Source organism: Chlorocebus sabaeus, chromosome 22 (assembly GCF_047675955.1).
Source record: "Chlorocebus sabaeus isolate Y175 chromosome 22, mChlSab1.0.hap1, whole genome shotgun sequence".
In the NCBI taxonomy this organism is placed as follows: domain Eukaryota; kingdom Metazoa; phylum Chordata; class Mammalia; order Primates; family Cercopithecidae; genus Chlorocebus; species Chlorocebus sabaeus.
In genome coordinates, this window is record NC_132925.1 from 40,548,724 (window position 1) to 40,568,232 (window position 19,509).

General features: G+C 35.6%; 1 protein-coding gene across 4 annotated transcripts in view; it reads left to right on the forward strand.

Moving 5' to 3' along the window:
- Positions 1-1,322: 1,322 nt before the first annotated feature.
- Positions 1,323-19,509, forward strand: part of STXBP5L (syntaxin binding protein 5L) — a 494,315-nt gene continuing 476,128 nt past the window's right edge. For 3 of the 4 annotated variants that reach the window (XM_007985660.3, XM_007985662.3, XM_007985661.3), the window contains exons 1-2: positions 1,324-1,489; positions 2,732-2,928. In XM_007985660.3, the coding sequence (XP_007983851.1) occupies positions 2,740-2,928 (189 nt within the window). In that variant the 5' untranslated portion in view covers positions 1,324-1,489; positions 2,732-2,739. Of the gene's footprint in view, positions 1,490-2,731; positions 2,929-19,509 lie in introns of all 4 variants that reach the window. The other variant, XM_038003392.2, reaches the window with a different exon arrangement.

The window sequence follows — 19,509 nt, forward strand, 5'->3', positions numbered from 1 at the left end:
GTTACTGTCTAGCTGTGGCAATGAGAGACTACCAGCAGTGTAGGGAGTCCCAAAAGGAGTGAAATAGTTATTCAGGACAGAAAGATTCAATAATGAGCTGAGGATCTGCAAAACTGAGCTCTATTTCATCTTTACCATTTCCTTCCTATGTCCTTGGACAAGTCATCATCCTTCAAGTCTCCTGCTTCCTCTTTCCCACTCTCTTCCTTGATTGAGAGAAAAGAGAGAGAGAGAAGAGGAGAGGTGAAAAAGAAGAAAAAAAGAGGTCATTCTAAGTTTGTAAGATGTAAGACAATATTTGAAATGATCACTAATGAGTTCTGTTGTGATGCCCAAATTGAAGTCTCACTTAGCTGTGGCCCGCTGAACTGCCCTTCATTTTGCAAAGACATCGGGGTCCAAATTTTCCCCAATTCAATAGCAGGTGAGGGCTCAGAGCCAAGTCTATCCTGATACAGTTTTTTTTTTTTTTTCTGCACTGAATAATGCATCTTTCAAAATGATTATTGTGACTCACAGAGATAGCTTAAATATATTCTTGATACGGTTTACAGAGTGAAAAATATTTCTTTAAAGAAATTAAATAAATATCTTTGCATATGTGAGGATGATGGGGAAGGAGTAATTCTACTTACTAGAGAGCAAGGTGAGCAATCAATTCCTTAGGCTCTAGAAGGCTATATATTCTGAAACCATTGCAATACAATTCTGTTTGGCAGATACGAACTATTAAGCCATTATTAGGTAACGGCAGGGGTTAATCACAGATACAAGTTGAGTGCAGGTGGCAGGAGAGTTACAGGAGTCAGATAGATGCTCCTGAAGAGCGGGAAGAGGCTCGTAGAAGTGAAAAGGTGCAAAACACTCGCCCAGTTCACCATACTGTCCAGAGCCATACCTAAGGTAAGCAACCTTCCCCGCAGCCTCAGACTCCAGGCGCCCAAATTCGCACGCTTGCAGGCATTCTATTGATTCACACTTGCGTCCTTCAACAGGTAGCGCCAATTACATCCCCCAGAGCACGACCCCCAGCATACTGGCCAATACCGCTGTCAATCAAATACCTCACCCACTTCTGTAAATTCTCCCCTCCCGCTGTCATTGGCTTTACCTTCGGCCTATCCACAGTTATCTTCCGCCCTGGAGACCGCGGAACTTACCCTATCGAATCTAGGATTGGCGCCGAAGCTACTCCCGCCCTTCGTCGTACCGGGCACTCCGCCCCCTTCACCGCCCAGCTTTGCCAGGGAAGAAGCAGGGCGGGGCGAGCTAGAGGCCGGCCCGGGGGCGGGGTCTGCCTCCCACGGCGGGAGGGCGGAGCCTGCGCTGGAGCCTGACTGCTCGGTTAGGACCTCGGAGAGCGCCAGGCGCCGCGACCACAGGGACCAGAGAAGTGGCTGGAGCCGGGCCGGACCCACGCCTTTGAGCCCTCCTCCCTCGGCCCCCTCAGCTTCCCGGGCTGGCAGGCGGCGATTGGCGTCTGAGGAAGGTGCCTAAGTCCTGGGTCAGATAGTCATCCCTCTGGGACGCCGCCGCCGCTGCCGCCGTCCAGCTGTGGCTCCCTTGCACCTGTGTGTGTCTGTGTGAGTGTGTGTGTATGTGTGTGTTTGAGAGAGAGAGAGACAGAGAGACAGCGAGCGCACCAGCGCGCGAATGCCCGTGTTGAGGGTGTTTGTGTGTGTTCTGGCTGGGCGCGCGAATGCCTTGGTGTGAGGTGTTTGTGTGTTCGCGCGCCCGCGGGCGAGAGCCCCGCGCCTCAGCGCTTGGCCTGAGGGAGGGACAGCGGGAGCGGCGGCTCTGCGCGCCCAGAAGACTGACGCGGGACTCGGGCCGCAGCCGTCGCCGCCACCGCTTCACGTCCCCCGAGGGCGGCCGCCGTGCAGCGGAGAGAGCGGACGGCGGGAGGGCGAACAGGCGCGAGAGCGCGGCGGCGGCGGCTGCGGGCTGAGGTGGAGGGAGGGGAGCAGGAGATGGGGAGAGGGTGGAAAGAGGACGCGGGGAGGGAGATGATGGGGAGGTGAGGGGGAGGCGGAGGGACAAGTGGAAGCAGACGGTGTCGCCGTTCTCCCCTCCCCCCCGGCAGCTGTTGCTGTGGGTCACTCGCAGATGTTTTGGGGTCCGGGCTGCTAGGGGATGGGGACTAGAAAAAGTATCCCTCCCCCCCGCTGCCTTTCATAGTGACAAAAAAGGAAGCGTTGAAGCTGATGGGGGAAGAGCCCGGAAGGTGGTGGCAGAGTAAATACCGGCTCCCCCAACATCGTTTTTCTGAAAATAAAATATTCTGAGCTGAACGTTTCGAAGGAGGAAAGCCCGCCCTTAAGAGAGAGACGGAGTCTTGTTCTGTTGAACTCTGGTTTGATTGTATAATAATGATGATATAATGCTAATGACGATGATGACACTGCCTTTTATTTTTACCCCAGTGCTGATAAAGCGTAGTTACAGCTGGGGATACAGTCCTTGAATATCTGATGTATGAGGAGGGAATACTGTTGCTTTTGGAGTTGTGTTATATTTATCTTTTTTTTTTTTTAAAGGATATGCTTTTTGGAATTAAAATTTGGCAAACGAAGCCTGACTCTTTTCCAGTCGGTTATAACCAATGCTCGTAAAATGGGAACTGACTTGACTAGTGAAAAGAGAAAGGTCTTGACTAGTGAAAAGACCAAGGTCTAATTGCATGTGTTAAGTCACCCCTTTCCCTTTTTTTTTCCTTTGAATTTCTCAACAGTGTTTAAAATGAAGAAGTTTAATTTCCGAAAAGTTTTGGATGGCTTAACTGCCTCCTCCCCTGGCAGTGGTAGCAGCAGTGGCAGTAACAGTGGTGGTGGGGCTGGAAGTGGTTCCGTACCTCCCGCGGGGACTGCAGGGGTTCTCAGAGAGGAAATTCAGGAAACCCTGACTTCAGAGTATTTCCAGATTTGCAAGGTAAGCTTTGAATTGTCTTAAAGCCTATTATTTCTTTATTATACTGTTGTGAGGAAACAAGGAGGGAAAAACACACCAGGAACAGGAAACTGTTGAGATGTCAGCATCAGAGTCTGCTGCAGAAAGCTCTGTGGGTAAATCAGTTTGGCTGAATAGATATTTAGGCGTCAACTTAAAAAGCAATGATAGTTTAAGGGGGAAATGAGCACACACAAAAAGTAGAATTTGCAAGATAATGTTAAGATCCAATAGTGGACAGAATTTTTAATATTTTTGTATTATATTAACTGAAGAAACAAATTGTCATTTTTTTGTGTGTTGTCAGAGAAAATAATTGTTATTTCACTGTTCAGTATGAAATGAATAAAGCTACTAGCATGTTGCTAGGATTAAATAGATAATAGAAAAATATGTCCATTTTAAAGGGGCCAGTGACATTGCTTTAAAATTCTGAATAAAATCACCTCCACATTCTTAAACTCTTCATAAATACACAAACGGACAAATGCACAGGCTTATAAGAACTTGTAATAGTTGTAAGAACTCAAAAATAGCCTGTGTTCTAGTTTAGTGAGAAAACATTTTATGTAATTATACTTCGATATTGAACTTCTAATGAATATGCAAAATAAAGAGTTTCTGATAGGTAGAGAAGATGAGAATTTATAAAACAAGCATAGGTTAATGCATAGAGATATTGTTATTGCTATATTTGTTATATTTTATGATATAAAGTGATTTATAATTTTATTGCCACTTTTTGAGTTGTCTTGGAATATGCCTATTATATGCAACAAAAGCTACTAAGTTATTTATGTCATATAAATGAATATAATTTTGTAAATGTGTTTGGCTACATAAGAAGAAATAGAAAACTTGCAAAATTACAGAAATTAAGAACTTTTAAAATACTTTCACAAAAGAAAAGTTTTTTGAAATTAATAAAATTATTTTTGTGGTAAACAAGTGACACATGTATAATGAGATATATTTCAATCACTGCCTCAGCCTATATTCCTAACAGGGTCGTTATGAAAACTTTAAATAGTTGTAGTATTTAATAATAAACTAAATAACTATAGTTATTAGTTTACATAAAAGCAAGTTTATTTAGAGTTAAGTTAGATAGACAGATTTAATTCTAAGCTACTTTGTGAAATTTGTGAACAGTAATGATTTTTTTCCTCAAAAGGAAATAACAGATATTCTGTTAGATGAAGGAAGGTCTTAATAGTGGCTATGAGACAAATGTAAAAGAGTCCTGGAGTTCAAATTTGAACTGCTAGGCAGGGGAATTATGCCCTGATTCTTTAATCTTCGAGGTGTTTGCAGTTTTCACGATCAGATTCTGAAAATACTTTCCAAATTCTCTCAATTCCTGTATATGACAGTGATACAGGAGAATTTTACCATAGGTAAAATTGGTATAGGAAAGATAGACTTCTGAAACAGAATGGCATTGGGCTGTTGAGGTCAAAAAGCTTGTAGAGAAGGTTTTAAATAAAAAACTTAAGGAAAATGGGTGAATGCAAGAGAGAATGGAATACATAGTTATCTTCCCATTTATTCAGGTAATAGATAGTCATAGGAAGTGGCAGAAGTTAAAAACATATGGCATGATAGGAAGAGCATTGGCCTAGGAATCAGAAAATTTGTGTTTTATTTAAAGTTCTGCTAGTTGATAGCCATATAATCTTGGGTAAGCCATTTATCTCCCTTGAACCTTGATTTCTGCATCTGTAGTATGGGAATAAGTATATCTGCTCTCCTTAACTAACAGAGGGTTATTGGGAGGATCAGACAGAACAAGGTGAAGGTAATGCATAAATGGAAAGGATGATAAAATATATATTAATATTATTGTTAAAGTTTCTAAAATCTTGTGTTCATAGTAGAATGAATATAACTAGTGGGTTACAATAATATTAGCTTATGATTTTCAAATAAATTGTAAGATAGATAGCTATATAAGTTGTCCACTAACAGTATTGAAGTCTTATTAAATGTGTAAAATACTGTGGCATCTTTGGATAGGAATATAGTTTTTTTTTTTTTTTTTTTTTGAGGCAGAGTCTTGCTCTGTCGCCCAGGCTGGAGTGCAGTGGCGCAATCTTGGCTCACTGCAAGCTCCGCCTCCCAGGTTCACACCATTCTTCTGCTTCAGCCTCCCGAGTAGCTGGGACTGCAGGCGCCTGCCACCACTCCCGGCTAATTTTTTGTATATTTAGTAGAGACGGGGTTTCACCATGTTAGCCAGGATGGTCTCGATCTCCTGACCTCGTGATCCGCCTGCCTTGGCCTCCCAAAGTGCTGGGATTACAGGCATGAGCCACCACGCCAGGCAGGAATATAGTTAATTTAAAAAAGTGGTTATATGGATGTATTATAGTTACCTGGTCTATAACAAAATATATAAAAATGGACTAAGGAAATCCCAAAATTAGAACAGTTACTGAAATGGGGACTTTATTTAGATTCATAGACTCACTGATTAAATGTGCAAAAAACATTCTCTTCTGAGTTCTAAGGAGTTGTCATTCTGGGTGCTTCTACCTTTTCAACATGGGCAAAACTGAAGTATAAATCTAGACTTGGCTGTTTGAAAGCCTCCTCTCTACTATATCTGATTAGTCATCACATCCCATCTATTCTATTTCCTTAGTGTTTCTGAAATTTATGATCTTTTCTACATCCCCAGTACTTGTTTATTCCATCATATTATCTTGCTTGGTCTTCTGAAATCACTTTCTAACTGATCTCTTTACTTCTAGTTTTACCTTATTATACTTCATTTTGTTACAATAACGGCTATTTCTGAAATACAATGTTAATTATGTAATTTCCTTGCTAAAAATTCTATATTGGTTTCCCTACAGCAATGATGCTCTTAAAATGAAAGTCTTATTTGAAACCACAGTAAATAACATCTATGCAAACAAATAAATGTGGCACGGTATGGGCACACATCTGTTTTAGAAATGATAAGAATAAATTATACAGCCAATTGAAAAAAAATTGTTTTTTATATTTGCTTTTTGTTGTGTAATATCACCCATAGGAAGATAGTAGGATGTTCGCTAGCCTTAAAAAAGTGAAAGTATAAAGCTGTACCCTTCATAATAAACAAAATATCTGTAAGAAGTTCACAGCCATAGAAATAGCAGAAGAAGCTTTGGTTCAAGGTCAGCTAAAAAAAAAAAAAAAAAAGTTAATGCATTAGGTTACTGCAATCTAAGTTCAGAATGTGTATGCATTTGAATGCTTGCATTGTCCAGGTATTTGTGAAATATATGAACTGCCTTTCCTGAACTTGAATTCTGTGAAATACAATTTGAAACTATTGCTCTATAAAATAAATTTCAAATTGCTTACCTTGGTGGTTATAGTGTCTCCTTCAGAAGGGATTCCTGTTTACCTTTCCATTTTCATTTGCTTGATTCCCAAAGTGTACTGCATTCCCTAAAAAATACCATGTTTTCTCATATCTCAGCGCCTTCTCTCATTCTCTCATTTCTGACTAGAGTAACTTTTCTACATTCATATGACTGGATAATTCCCAGCCATCTTTTACCTCACAATTCAAACATCACCTCTATGAGACTAGCTCTGACCACTGCCACCTCAACTACCCACCAGGGTTCTCTTTTTTCTTTTTAAAAACCTCTTCTATGTTTTTTCTGTAGCATCTGGCATATCCTATAGTGTGAATTTAGCATCTTCTTGTGATTAAAATAGTTTCTTAAAAATCTGTCACTGCCCTTATACTATGAACTCTTTGAGAAGCAAATAAGTGTTTTTTTTTTCTTGTTTCCTTCTTATTGCTAGGGTATACACTATCTAGCTGGCCAGTAATTCTCACCTCTGGTGTCTAAAATAGACATTTCCAGCACCTCCCCATTCCTAGAGAATAAAACTCTCTAGGAGTGAGTCCTAGGCACTTGCATTTTTTTTGAATGGCCCCACAGGAGATTTCTACGCACAGCCATTAGTGAGAATCATTATAGTGCGCACTCGATACACTTTTTAAATGAGTAAAGATGCATATACATGATTGGTCGATTAATTGAAAAAGATATTGAAGCAGGGAACAATTGCTACTTATATATGCCTTAAACATTTTATTTTAATTGAAAACATCTAAATATACAATTTACAAATCATTTGATAAATGACTAAGTTTTTCTGTTGAATATTGGTTCTGTGTGAACTTCTTTTACTTCTCTTCCATAAACCTTTCCAAATTCATATCTACAACTTTCAGTTTTGCTTTATTTAATGCAGAGTAAGAACTTACATGCTTTTGAAGCAAACCAAGTGTCAAGTCCTTCTAGATTATATATACAGTGATACGTATAAAGTAAGGCTTTATTTTGTTCACATCTGCATCATCTATGTATAGAATGGTGCCTGGCCCATTGAAGGCAGTCAAATATTTGTTGAGCAAATAAGTGAGTAAATTAAAGGAAGGAAGCTATATAGAGTGGTGTGTTAAAAGCAAACTAGATATTATTTTGAACAGCTTCTTGGAGTTGCTTTTATGAAATAACTTTTATATAAAGAGATAGAGAGCATCTAGTGAAAGAGTTGATACCACTTTAGGAACATGGTATATGCTTTTCAAAGAGATGTAGAAAAGAAGATTGTAGGAGGATTCAATTCAATTTATTTCAGTTTTTATTGAAGAAGATATTACGAACATTCTTATTTCCAAATGATCTCTTTGGGGGAACAGCTCAGAAGTTTTAGATTGACAGTGACAAACGCACGGGGTGTTCTAGACCTAATTAACAAAAGATAAAAATAAGTATATTACCAAAAAGATAAGAGTAAAATAAATATATTACCAGAACCAGATAACATAATCCCTAAATTTCTGAATAAACTCTTAAATTAGCCAACTCACTATTCATAATCATTCATAAACTGTTTTTATAAATGGTCATAATGTCAGAAACAACATGTAGTTTAACTAGTATAACTTCTGCAGGGAAATGGATTTATAATAATGATCCTCATATCTGACATAATATCAGATCGTACCAGGTAAATAGGTATGGATCAGAGGTACAGGCATGAACTGTAGAGCATTGGGCTTTCTAGGGCCCTAGCAGGATGAAAGGAGATTAAATGCCCAGATATTCTTGAATACTATCTCTTCCTCAAGATTTTCATTGTCTCCACATTCCCCTAATTTCACTCCATTTTACTTAAGCGGTTTTGCAACTGAGATTGGGACAAGATCATGATCACAGTTCCACAGTTATAAAGTTTTCATCCATAAAAAGAATAACAGAAGATTCCCTGAGATATGTGAATTTGTTTCATTTCTATACTTAAAAACTGGTAAAATAAAAGGTAGTACAGTTGGATAACTGATTATGGATTTAGCTTCTGACAATGACTTCATTCTTCTGTCACCAAAAAGCACAGTAGAGGCATCTTTAAGAATGGTAATGGAGGCAACCAAGGAAGAATTAAGCTACCATTAAGACTGAGATGCTAACAAGCATAATAACCAGGAAGAATTAAAGATTTTTTTTTCTTTTAAGAACCAGAAACCAAAACCAGATGATTCAGTACTCCAGGCTGTCTGCTTTGCTTATCCTGAGGGCATAAGTGTGTAGGGGCAGTCTTGAGTAAAGGATTATGGATGTGTAGAAAGTATGTTTGCAAAATTTTAAAGTTACCTAGAGGGCAATCACGTTTTCTCACAAAAAGTCCTTTAGTGCTAGTATTTATCAGCAAATTGGGTTGTTGATCTCATATAGTATGGTGGTTCTTATGTTCTTAAAAACAAATAGTGCTGTCATACTTTATGTATTTCTCATACAGAGCTAATTTAATATCTTAACATAATTTCCAAGTATGTTTATCTGTAGGGTTATTATCAGTGAGTAAACCAAATTTCTATTTCTTAAAATTTAGCGCATTTCTGTAGATATTTCTCTGCCCTCACTTGAAGATGTGCCTGTGAAAAATCTTAGGATTAGGTTTCATATTTACTTTTAATAATAGGGTGATTGTACTGATTTCCTATATTATAGTTCTGTAAAGCCATTTACATATTGGTTTAATAGCAACAACTTTGATTATATCCATTAAAGGTCTCAAGTAGAAGCCCTCCTTTAAACTTTCAAATTGAGTTTGTTTCTCTCATAAGAGAAAAATGGAACTTTTTGTTCCTACTTAAGTATCAAAATGATGATCTTTATAAAAAAACTTTTGTTTATAGTGACAGTTATTTTCTTTTTTAGTTTTAAAAGGAGGATAACTTTTCTTACTTCTTTTTAGTATTTGAAAGGCTAATCTTTTAATGTGTACAATATACTAGTGTTTTTATATAAAAATATAGATTAAGTATTCTGAATAATTGTTCCTAATTTTCTAGCTAATACTAAAATGTCTTTATAAGGACTAGTAAAAAAATCATTGATTAAGTTTTATACAACCAAAAATAGAAATAACATTTAAAGGATTTAGAGAAGGTAGTTATAAAGAATAGAATATAAGCCCTCCAAAAAGTATATAATAAGTTCACCATGATACCTAGGGAGAGGCTTGATTAAATGAAGCATTCATAGTCACTGAAGGAATGCAGCAAGAAAGTATTTTGGCATGTTTATTGTTGAAAAGATATTTTATTTATTATATACCTTTAAAAATAGGACATAAACTATTCTCAGCCAACTGACTATGATAAGAATGAAATAATGCTTTCTGGGATTGATTTATCAGCAAAATCACCTATGATGTATTCTTGATTTATCTAACATATTAGAAAGAAGAATATAATTTTAGTTTTATTGGAAGCCCAAACTTTATGTGTATAGAATTATTTTGAATATAATGGTATATAATGATGCTATATAATCAATATAATGAATTTGAAATTGAAAATATAGTATTTGTTTTAGTTTCAGTTAAATGTTTTATATTTATTTTTATCTTCTTTTATTTTTAGACAGAGTTTCACTCTTATTGTCCAGGTTGGAGTGCAATGGTGCGGTCTTGGCTCACTGCAACCTCCACCTCCTGGGTTCAAGTGATTCTCCTGCCTCAGCCTCCCAAGTAGCTAGGATTACAGGCACCCACCACCATGGCCGGCTAATTTTTGTATTTTTAGTAAAGATAGGGTTTCACCATGTTGGCCAGGGTGGTCTCGAACTCCTGACCTCAAGTGATCCGCCCACTCCAGCCTCCCAAAGTACTGGGATTACAGGCGTGAGCCACTGTGCCTGGCAAGTGTTTTACAATTCAATAAATATCTCTTTGAATTGACAATAGCATAAAATCAACATCTTATTTGGATATGTAAATTTTATTATAAATAAAACCGATCATTTTGGTGGTTTTAGATGCAGATTTAATACCTGGATTTAGAAAGTAAAAATTGGAATTGAGAGAAAATTGTTATACTTCTTTTACCTTTCTTTTATTTTTACTTTACCAAAATGGACACAATAAAATTAGTTACACTCTGAAGAAAACTAATTGGATTGGCTAATGATCAATTTAATTTGTTCCTATAAATTGACTAAAAACCTGTCTATAAATCTGTAAACTGTAAAAGTTTGAAAATTATTAGTAGTATAATAAATTTTGAAATTACATTGAGTCTGGGGGAAATGCTTACAGTTGGTAAACATCCATCTAGGTGGAAAATGTGAAACTAGCAAAGGAGACAGAGAAGAACCGAGTAGAACGATATGAGGAAAACTCAAGAGTAGAGGCAGGTAATCTGAAGCATCGTTTAGAAAGAATAGTAAGAGAGAAACTCGGGCTTTGTGGAGTGGTCAAAGAGTAAAAACAAAACAAACTTCAAAACAACAAACAAATAACAGAATTATTAGAGACAAGTGAATTAGGCCAAGAGGAAATTGATTAGGGTAAACATATTTTCAGTAAGGTGATGGACAGAAATAAGGTCAACACTATAATAAAGAATGTAATTCATAGCATCAGTACCAAGAGTAGAAGTAGGGGAGATGTGTGAGGAGTTGACTTTATAGAAAAGAAAAGTGGTGAAAAAATAGCCGTAGTAGATTTTAATATCATTTTGGTATACTGTAGGAGTGGTGATGCAATTAAGCCACAGAAAAGCAATTAAGGCTAACAGAAAGGAAATGGTAGGGTGGGGAATAGAGGTAAGATTTGCCTTTTAATTTAAATAGCAAGGGGTGGCCATGGTAGCACATGCCTGTAGTCCTAGTTACTGAGGAGGATGAGGGGGAGGAACCCTTCAGGATAGGAGTTTGAGGCTCTAATGCACTGTGATCATGAATAGCCACTAATAGTACTCCAGCCTGGGCAACATAGCAAGACCCCTGTCTCTAAAATAAATAAATAAGTAAGTAAAATAAAACAGTAGGTATCTAATTTGGAATTTTTCTCCTTACCTGACAAGATACATATTTCATTTGAATTGTCAGTAAAATCTGTGCTTTATGTCCTTTCAGGTAAACAAAAGCGTGTGATTCTACTAGAAGATCATATGACTTTTGTATTGTTGTTTCAATTACCAAAAACTTATTGGCTTAAAACAACACAAATTTATCATCTTATTGTTCTGGAGGTCAGAAGTATGAAATGGATGTCACTGGGCTAAAATTAATGTGTTCACAGAACTGCATTCCTTTCTGGAGGCTGTAGGGGAGATTTTGTTTTCTTGACTCGTGCAGCTTTTAGAGGCTGATCACAATTCCTTGGCTGATGGCCCCCTCCCATCTTCAAAACCAGCCTCCTTCCATTTTCAAAGCCAGTTGATCTTTCCAACATGTCACCACCCTGACACTGACTTTCCTGCCTCCCTTTTTTATATTTAAGGATGCCAATGATTACATTAGGCCCACCGGGATAATCCAGGTTAATCTCCCCATTACAAGGTTAGTTGATTAGCAATCTTCGTTCCATCTGCAATCTTAATTCCCCTCTGCCATATAACCTAACTTATTCACAGGTTCTTTGGGGGCTGTTATTCTCTGTACCTAGATGTTCATCACCTCACCTGTTTTTGTTTTTTGTGTTATTTTATGGAAAATTTTAAACACACAAGAACAGAGAGAATAGTATTGAACCCTCAGCTTCAACAGTGACCATCCTTGGCTAATCTTGCTTATTTATATTATCTTATTTGCTACTCTTACTTTTCATTATTTTAATGCAAATCTCAGACATTGTACCCTTCCACCTGTAAAAACTTTACAGAGCAGATAAGCACTTCCCCTCACCGTGTGCTTACACTATAATCCTAAAGACCATTATCATAGTGAAAAAATGAACATTTCTTTATATAATCTAACATGTAGTTAATGTTTAAATTCCCTTAGTTGTACCATATTGTGTTTTTGTAGTTGATTTGTTTAGATTGGGATCCAAGCAAGGTCCATGTTGCATTGTCACTTGGATTGAAGTTATCTTAATTCAATTTGTGTAAAGTCACAGGTTTTTTGATACGATCAGCTATCTTGTGCTTTTGTGTATATTAATGAAAAAAAAAGCCTCACTGTCCTGATTTCTTTATGAACTGGAAAGCTATATGTGAGGAAGTGGGTGGGTTGTTCAGTGCATCACAAGATGACAAATAGAGAACTTTTATATGTTTTCTAGACATGGTAACATTCTTTAAAGAATGGGAAAAAGAATATTTGTAGGTCATCCTGAGAGCTGTTGTACTATTTTGTGATGCTACTATAGGATAGGCTTTGCTGAGAATGTTAGAAAAGAGAAAAGTGTCATGAAAGACATAGTATGTGTCAAAGTGAATAAAAGTGGGGTGGATTCTTTAAGTTGCACTCAATGTTACTGATTTTTATCCATGAAATAAATTATTTGAGGGATAGGATGAGATTCAGTTTTGTATAGCTCTTCTTTTAAGTGAAAGAATAGAACATTTGATAAGGATTCACTCTACAGTTACTTAGAATAGAATTATATAGCAAAAAGCTGAAAGTGAATTGGACAAAGTCTGTTTTATTAGTAACTTAGATTTCTTCACTTGGGTTAATAGGCTAAATATACTTGAAGAACTGAGTTGTAAAGTGGTAGGAAGAGGATTAAAATACTGATGAGGAACACATTTTGATTTATTGAATTCCATTTTTGAATAATCTATACATTGCATTTATTGATTACTTACATAATTCCAAAGGGACCTTATTCTGATTCTCTGCCATCCTATAGTAGTTTATTGTTGGATCTTTCTTTGCTTTTTCCAGTTTCATCTTAACCAAAACTCCTTTGCTGTTTGAAGTAATATTCAATATTCTTGTGCTCTGCCATGGCTCCCCACTAGCTATTTGGTGAATTCAGTTACTTATTATTTAAACATTTACTGAAAACATATTTTATATATAATTCTAAACTAGATTTTTTAATTGGGCAACCTTTTTTTAAGAATGACTTTGCAAGGCAAGCACACACTCTGTGAACCATTTATATTTTTATGTGATTAACAGAATAATTTGCATCATGTGAACTTTAATTCATGTTTTGTAACATTTATGAAACTCTCTCTTATTCCTTTTCCAGTGGCTCAAGTTTTTTGCTCCCTGTCCCTTCCTTTCTTTCTTCCTTGTATTTCTACTATTTTTGAATTATTTTATAATGTATTTGATATCTTTTCTTTGTACTTAGCTTATGTTAATTTCCATTTATGTCTTCTTGGCTAAAATAAAAGAACCTGGAAAATGTTTGAAATATATTTCTTTTGGTACAATTTCATTTCCCTAACAAATCTAATACTTATTGAGACTATTAACATACCACAATAACTCTTTAAATCACAGTTTCTCTTTTATTCACCAATTTCTTTTTGAAAGGATTGAAAAGTATTTAATCTGGGTTAACTCAGTATAATTATCAAATAATTATCTTTAAATCATGCTTCTTTGTTCTCTGCTAACAGACTCAAATTTCTTACAAAATTTTTTTTGAAAAATGATTTGGGGTACTTTTTTGATTTAAAAAAATTTAATACTTTTAAATTGATGCATAATAGATGCACATATTTTTGGGGTACATATGGTAATTTAATACATTTATATAGTTTGTAAACATCAAATAAGTGTAATTGGGCTATACATCACCTTAAATATTTGTCTTTGCTTTATGCTAAAAGCATTATAATTATTCTCTTCTAGTTATTTTGAAATGTACAATGCATCACTGTAAACTATAGTCACCCTACTGATCTACTAAATACTAGATATTATTTCTTATATCAAAATATATCCCACCCTCCTTTCAGGCTTCTGGTAAACAATATACTCTCTGTCTTCATGAGATGTACTTTTTAGCTCCTACATGAGTGAGAACCTGTGATACTTGTTTTTCTGTGCTTGTTTTATTTCATTTAACATGAGTTCTTGTTACATTCATGTTACTGCAAGTGACAAGATTTCATTCTTTTTTATGACTGAATAATATTTCCTTGTATATATATACACCATATTTTCTTTATACATTCGTTCATTGATGGGCATTTGGGTTCATTTTATATTTTGGCTATTGTGAGTAGCGCTGCAATAAACATAACAGTGCCAATATCTCTTTGATATATTGATTTCCTTTCTTTTGAACATATACCCAGTAGTGGAATTGCTGGCTGTTCAATTTTAGTTTTGAAGAACCTCCATGCAGTTTTCCTTAGTGGCTGTACTAATTTACATTCCCACCAACAAAGTGTGAGTTCCCCGCCTCCACATCCTTGCCAGCATTCATTATTCCCTGTCTTTTTAAATAAAAGCCATTTTAACTGGAGTGAGATGATATCTGATTGTAGTTTTGATTTGCATTTCTCTGATGATTAGTGATGTTGAGCATTGTTTCATATACCTGTTCGCCATTTGTATGTCTTCTTTGAGAAATGTCTACTCAGGTCTTTTCCCATTTAAAACTCAGATTATTTATTTATTTTTGCGATTGAGTTGTTTGAGCTCATTATATATTCTGGTTCTTCATCCCTTGTCAGATGAACAGTTTGCAAATATTTTCTCCCATTCTGTGGGTTGTCTCTTTACCTTGTTGATGGTTTTCTTTGCTATACAGAAGATTTTTAGCTTGATGCAATCCAATTTTCTATTTTTGCTTTCGTTGTGTGTACTTTTGAGGTCTTAGAAAAAAATAATTGCCCAGACTGATGTCTTGGAACATTTCTCCAGAATTTTCTTCTAGTAGATTCATAATTTTAGTTCTTAGATTTAAGCCTTTAATCAATTTTGATTTGGTTTTTGTATATAGTGAGTGAAAGGGCCTTGTTTCATTATTTTGCATATAGATATCCAGTTTTCCCAGCACCATTTGTTGAAGAAACTCTCCCCACTGAATGTTCTTGGTAACTTTCCCAAAAATTAGTTGGTTGTAAATGTGTGGATTTATATCTGGGTTTTCTGTTCTGTTCCATTGGTCTGTGTATCTTTGTTTATGCCAGTATCATGCTGATTTGGTTACTTTAAGTCTGTAGTATATTTTGAAGTCAGGTAGTGTGATGCCTCTAGCTTTGTTCTTTTGCTCAGGGTTTCTTTGGCTATTCAGGATCTTTTGTGGTTTTCATATACATTTTAGGATTTTTTTGTGTGTTTCTGTGAAGAATGTCATTGGTATTTTGATAGAGATTGCATTGAATCTGTAAATTGCTTTGGGTAGAATTGTCATTTTAACAATATTAATTTTTCCAGTTCATAAGTGTGAAATTCTTTCCACTTGTTTGTGTCCTCCTCAATTCCTCTGTCAGTGTTTTACCTTGTAGAGATCTTTCACTTCTTTAATTAAATTTATTCATAGGTATTCATAGGTATTTTATATTCTTTGTAGCTATTCTAAATGGGATTGTTTTTTTATTTCTTTGTTCAGATTATTCACTGTTGGTGCATATAAATGCTCCTGATTTTTTTGCATGTTGCTTTTGTATCCTGCAACTTTACTGAATTTGCTTATCAGTTATAACAGTTTTTTGGTGTAGTTCTTAGGTTTTTTAAGTGTAAGATCATATCATCTGTGAATAAGGCTAATTTAACTCCCTTCTTCCAATTTGGGTACCCCTTTATTTTTTTTTTCTCTTGCCTAATTGATATAGTCAGGACTTTCTGTATTAGGTTGACTAAAAGTGGTGGAAGTGGGAATCCTTGTCTTGTTCCAGATTTTAGAGGAAAGACTTTCAAATTTTCCCTGTTCAGTATGATGTTACCTGTGGGTTTGTCATTTATAGCCTTTATTATTTTGAGGTATGTTTTTTTCTATCCAGTTTACTGAGGGTTTTTCTCATAAAGGGATATTGAATTTTATCAAATGGTTTTTCTGCATCTATTAAAATGATTGTATGGTTTTTGTTCTTGGTTGTATTCGTGTGATGTATCACGTTTATTGTTTTGCATTTGTTGAGGATTGTCACATCTGTGTTAATCAGGGATACTGGCCTGTAGTTTTCTTTTTTTGTTGTATCTTTGTCTGGTTTTGGTAATGCTAGCCTTGTAGGATAAGTTTGGAAGTATTCTCACTTCAATTTTTTTGAACAGTTTGAGTAGAATTGTTATTTGTTTTTCTTTAAAATGTTAGGTAGAATTCATCAATGAAATCATCAGGCTTTTCTTTCGTGGGAGACTTTTTCTTACTGCTTCAATCTTATTCCTCATTATTGGTTTGTTGAGGTTTTCTATTTCTTCTTGGTTCAATCTTGGTAGGTTGTATGTGTCCAGAAATTCATCCCTTTCTTCTAAATTTTCTAATTTGTTTATATACAGTTGTTCATAATAGTGTCTAATAATTCCTTGCATTTCCGTGGTCTCAGTTATTATGTCTCTATTTTTTTTGTTTCTGATGGTATTTTTTTGGATATTCTTTTTTTCTTAGTTTAGCTAAGAGTTTGTCTATTTACATTTCATTTTCAAAAGCAAACTTTTCATTTTGTTGATCTTCTATAGTTTTTTTTTTTATTTTCAACTTTATTTCTTCCCTGACCTTTATTATTTCTTTTTCTATGAATTTTGGGTTGGATTGTTCTTGCTCTTCTAGTTCCTTGAGGTGTATCTTAGGTTGTTTATTTGAAGTCTTTCTGCTTTTTTGATCTAGGTGTCTAATGCTATAAACTTCTCTCCTAGTACTGCTTTTACTGTATCTCATAGATTTCAGTGTATTTCCATTTTCATTTGTTTCAAGAAATTTTTAAATTTCCTTTTTAATTTTTTTCATTGACCCATTGGTCATTCAGGAGCATGTTGTTTAATTTTCCTGGGTTTGTGTAGTTTCTGAGGATCCTCTTGTTCTGGATTTTTAGTTTTATTCCTTTGTGGTCAGAAAAGATATGTCATATGATTTTTACTTTTTTGAATTTGTTCTAACTTGTTTTATGGCCTAAGATATGGTCTGTTTTGGAGAATGTTCCATGTGCTGATGAAAAAAATGTGTATTCTGCAGCAGTTGGGTGAAATATTTTGTAAATGCCAATTAGATCTATTTGGTCTAGTGTGTAGTTTACAGTGATGTTTGTTGACTTTCTGGCTGGATAATCTGTCTGTTACTGAGAGAGATTTTTTTTAACTGAATGTTTAACACATTTGTAGTAATAGAAGGAATGCAACAAGGATTAGAATTTTATAATTACATTAGATATTTACACAAAAGATGTTTCATTTTTCAAAGATGTTTCTCCTATGTCCCTATCATTTCTATCTTTCTTAAAGCAGTAGTTATTACCATTCTCATGGACAAGCTTATTTCATTGTGTTAGACAGTAATTACACATACTAGTTTCGCATCATTATCATCTTCAAAAACTCTACTCTTCATTTCACCACACAATCCCATTGCATTGTTTCACAGTACAGTTGTATTCCACTTAAATTAGAAAAGCCCAAAGAAATTAGAGCAAAAACAGTCAAATTCATGTGAATGAATGCTAAAGGACCAAAGATTTTAAAGTACTGATTTAGTAACAGTTACTAAATCTACAGGCATAAGACTTCTATTTATTCATATTATTAAAACTGCAATAATAGAAATTAAAGCTACATTAATGAAAAGTGAATAAGGAATGAGATCAGTAATATTTAAATATAGATGCTACATATTTTGTGATTAGTATCAGGTAAATATCTCAACTATCTATCTTAAATTCTGGTCTCAGAGAAAATGTCAGAGACAGTTACAAAGAAGATGCTTCATATTGTCAGGTCCATTTTTCTAACTAATGAGATCCTTTGGGAGAATGGCTTTAGTCTTTCTTTTTGTCAGAGATTTCCATTGGTCCTTTTGTTGGTAACCCATTTATTTGCATCCTTACAGTCTACCTCGTCTTTATTTTATTTATTTATTTATTTATTTATTTATTTATTTATTTATTGAGATGGAGTCTTGCTCTGTTGCCCAGGGTGGAGTGCAATGGTGCGATCTTGGCTCACTGCAAGCTCAGCCTCCTGGGTTCGCACCATTCTCCTGCTTCAGCCTCCCCAGTAGCTAGTACTACAGACGCCCACTGGCATGTGCGGCTAATTTTTTGTATTTTTAGTAGAGATGGGGTTTCACCATGTTAGCCAGGATGGTCTCCATCTCCTGAGCTCGTGATCCACCCGCCTCGGCCTCCCAAATGCTGGGATTACAGGCGTGAGCCACCGTGCCCAGTCCTCGTCTTTATTTTAAATTGCTGTAATCCTGTATAGTTTTATAGGCTATATATAACTAACAAAAGGGAAAATAAGAGGGTATATGTATGGCTCTAGAATTATTTTGTATTTCCAGAACATAATTGAAATGATGATACAAGGAATGCACACTATTGCCTGGGCTTCACCTCCTGAACTGCAACCATGAAGCCCTAATGACAATGTCCATACTTCTGGAGAAAGGGATGAGTAGCAGCCTAGAGTGGGTTGTTGAAGTACCCTACTATTATTGTATTGCAGTATACTTCTCTCTCTAGATCTATTAATGTTTGCTTCATACACTTGGAAGCTCTGGTGTTGGGTGCATTGTTATTTATAATAGTTATATCCTACTGCTGAATTGACTCCTTTATTATTATATAGTGACCTTCTTTGTCTGTTTGTATAGTCTGATTTGTCGTGTATTTCATCTGATCTACATATACCTACTCCTGTTCTTTTTTGGTTTCCAGTTCCATGGAATATCTTTTTCCACCCCTTCAGTTTCTGAATGTGTGTTTATTGTAAGTAGTATATAGTTGGGTCTTTATCCATTCAGCCACCCTATGCCTTTAGTTGGATAACTGAGTCCATTTACATTCATGATAATTATTGGTAAGTAAGGATTTACTACTGTCATTCTGTTGCATGTTTTCTGGTTCTTTTTTAACTCTTTTTTTTCATTTCTTTCTTTCTTACTGTCTTCCTTTGTGGTTAAGTGATTTTCTCTAGTAATATGTCTTAATTTGTTGCTTTTTATTTTTAGTGAAGCTATAGGATTTTGTATTGTTATTGCTGTGAGGCTTACAGAGAACATCTTATAGATATAACAAGTTTATTTCAAAAAGATGACAACTTATATTAGATCACACAAAGAATAGGACAAATGAAGAAGAGTGGGAAAAAATGTTTATACTTTAACTCTATCTTCCCTCATTTTGAATTTTGT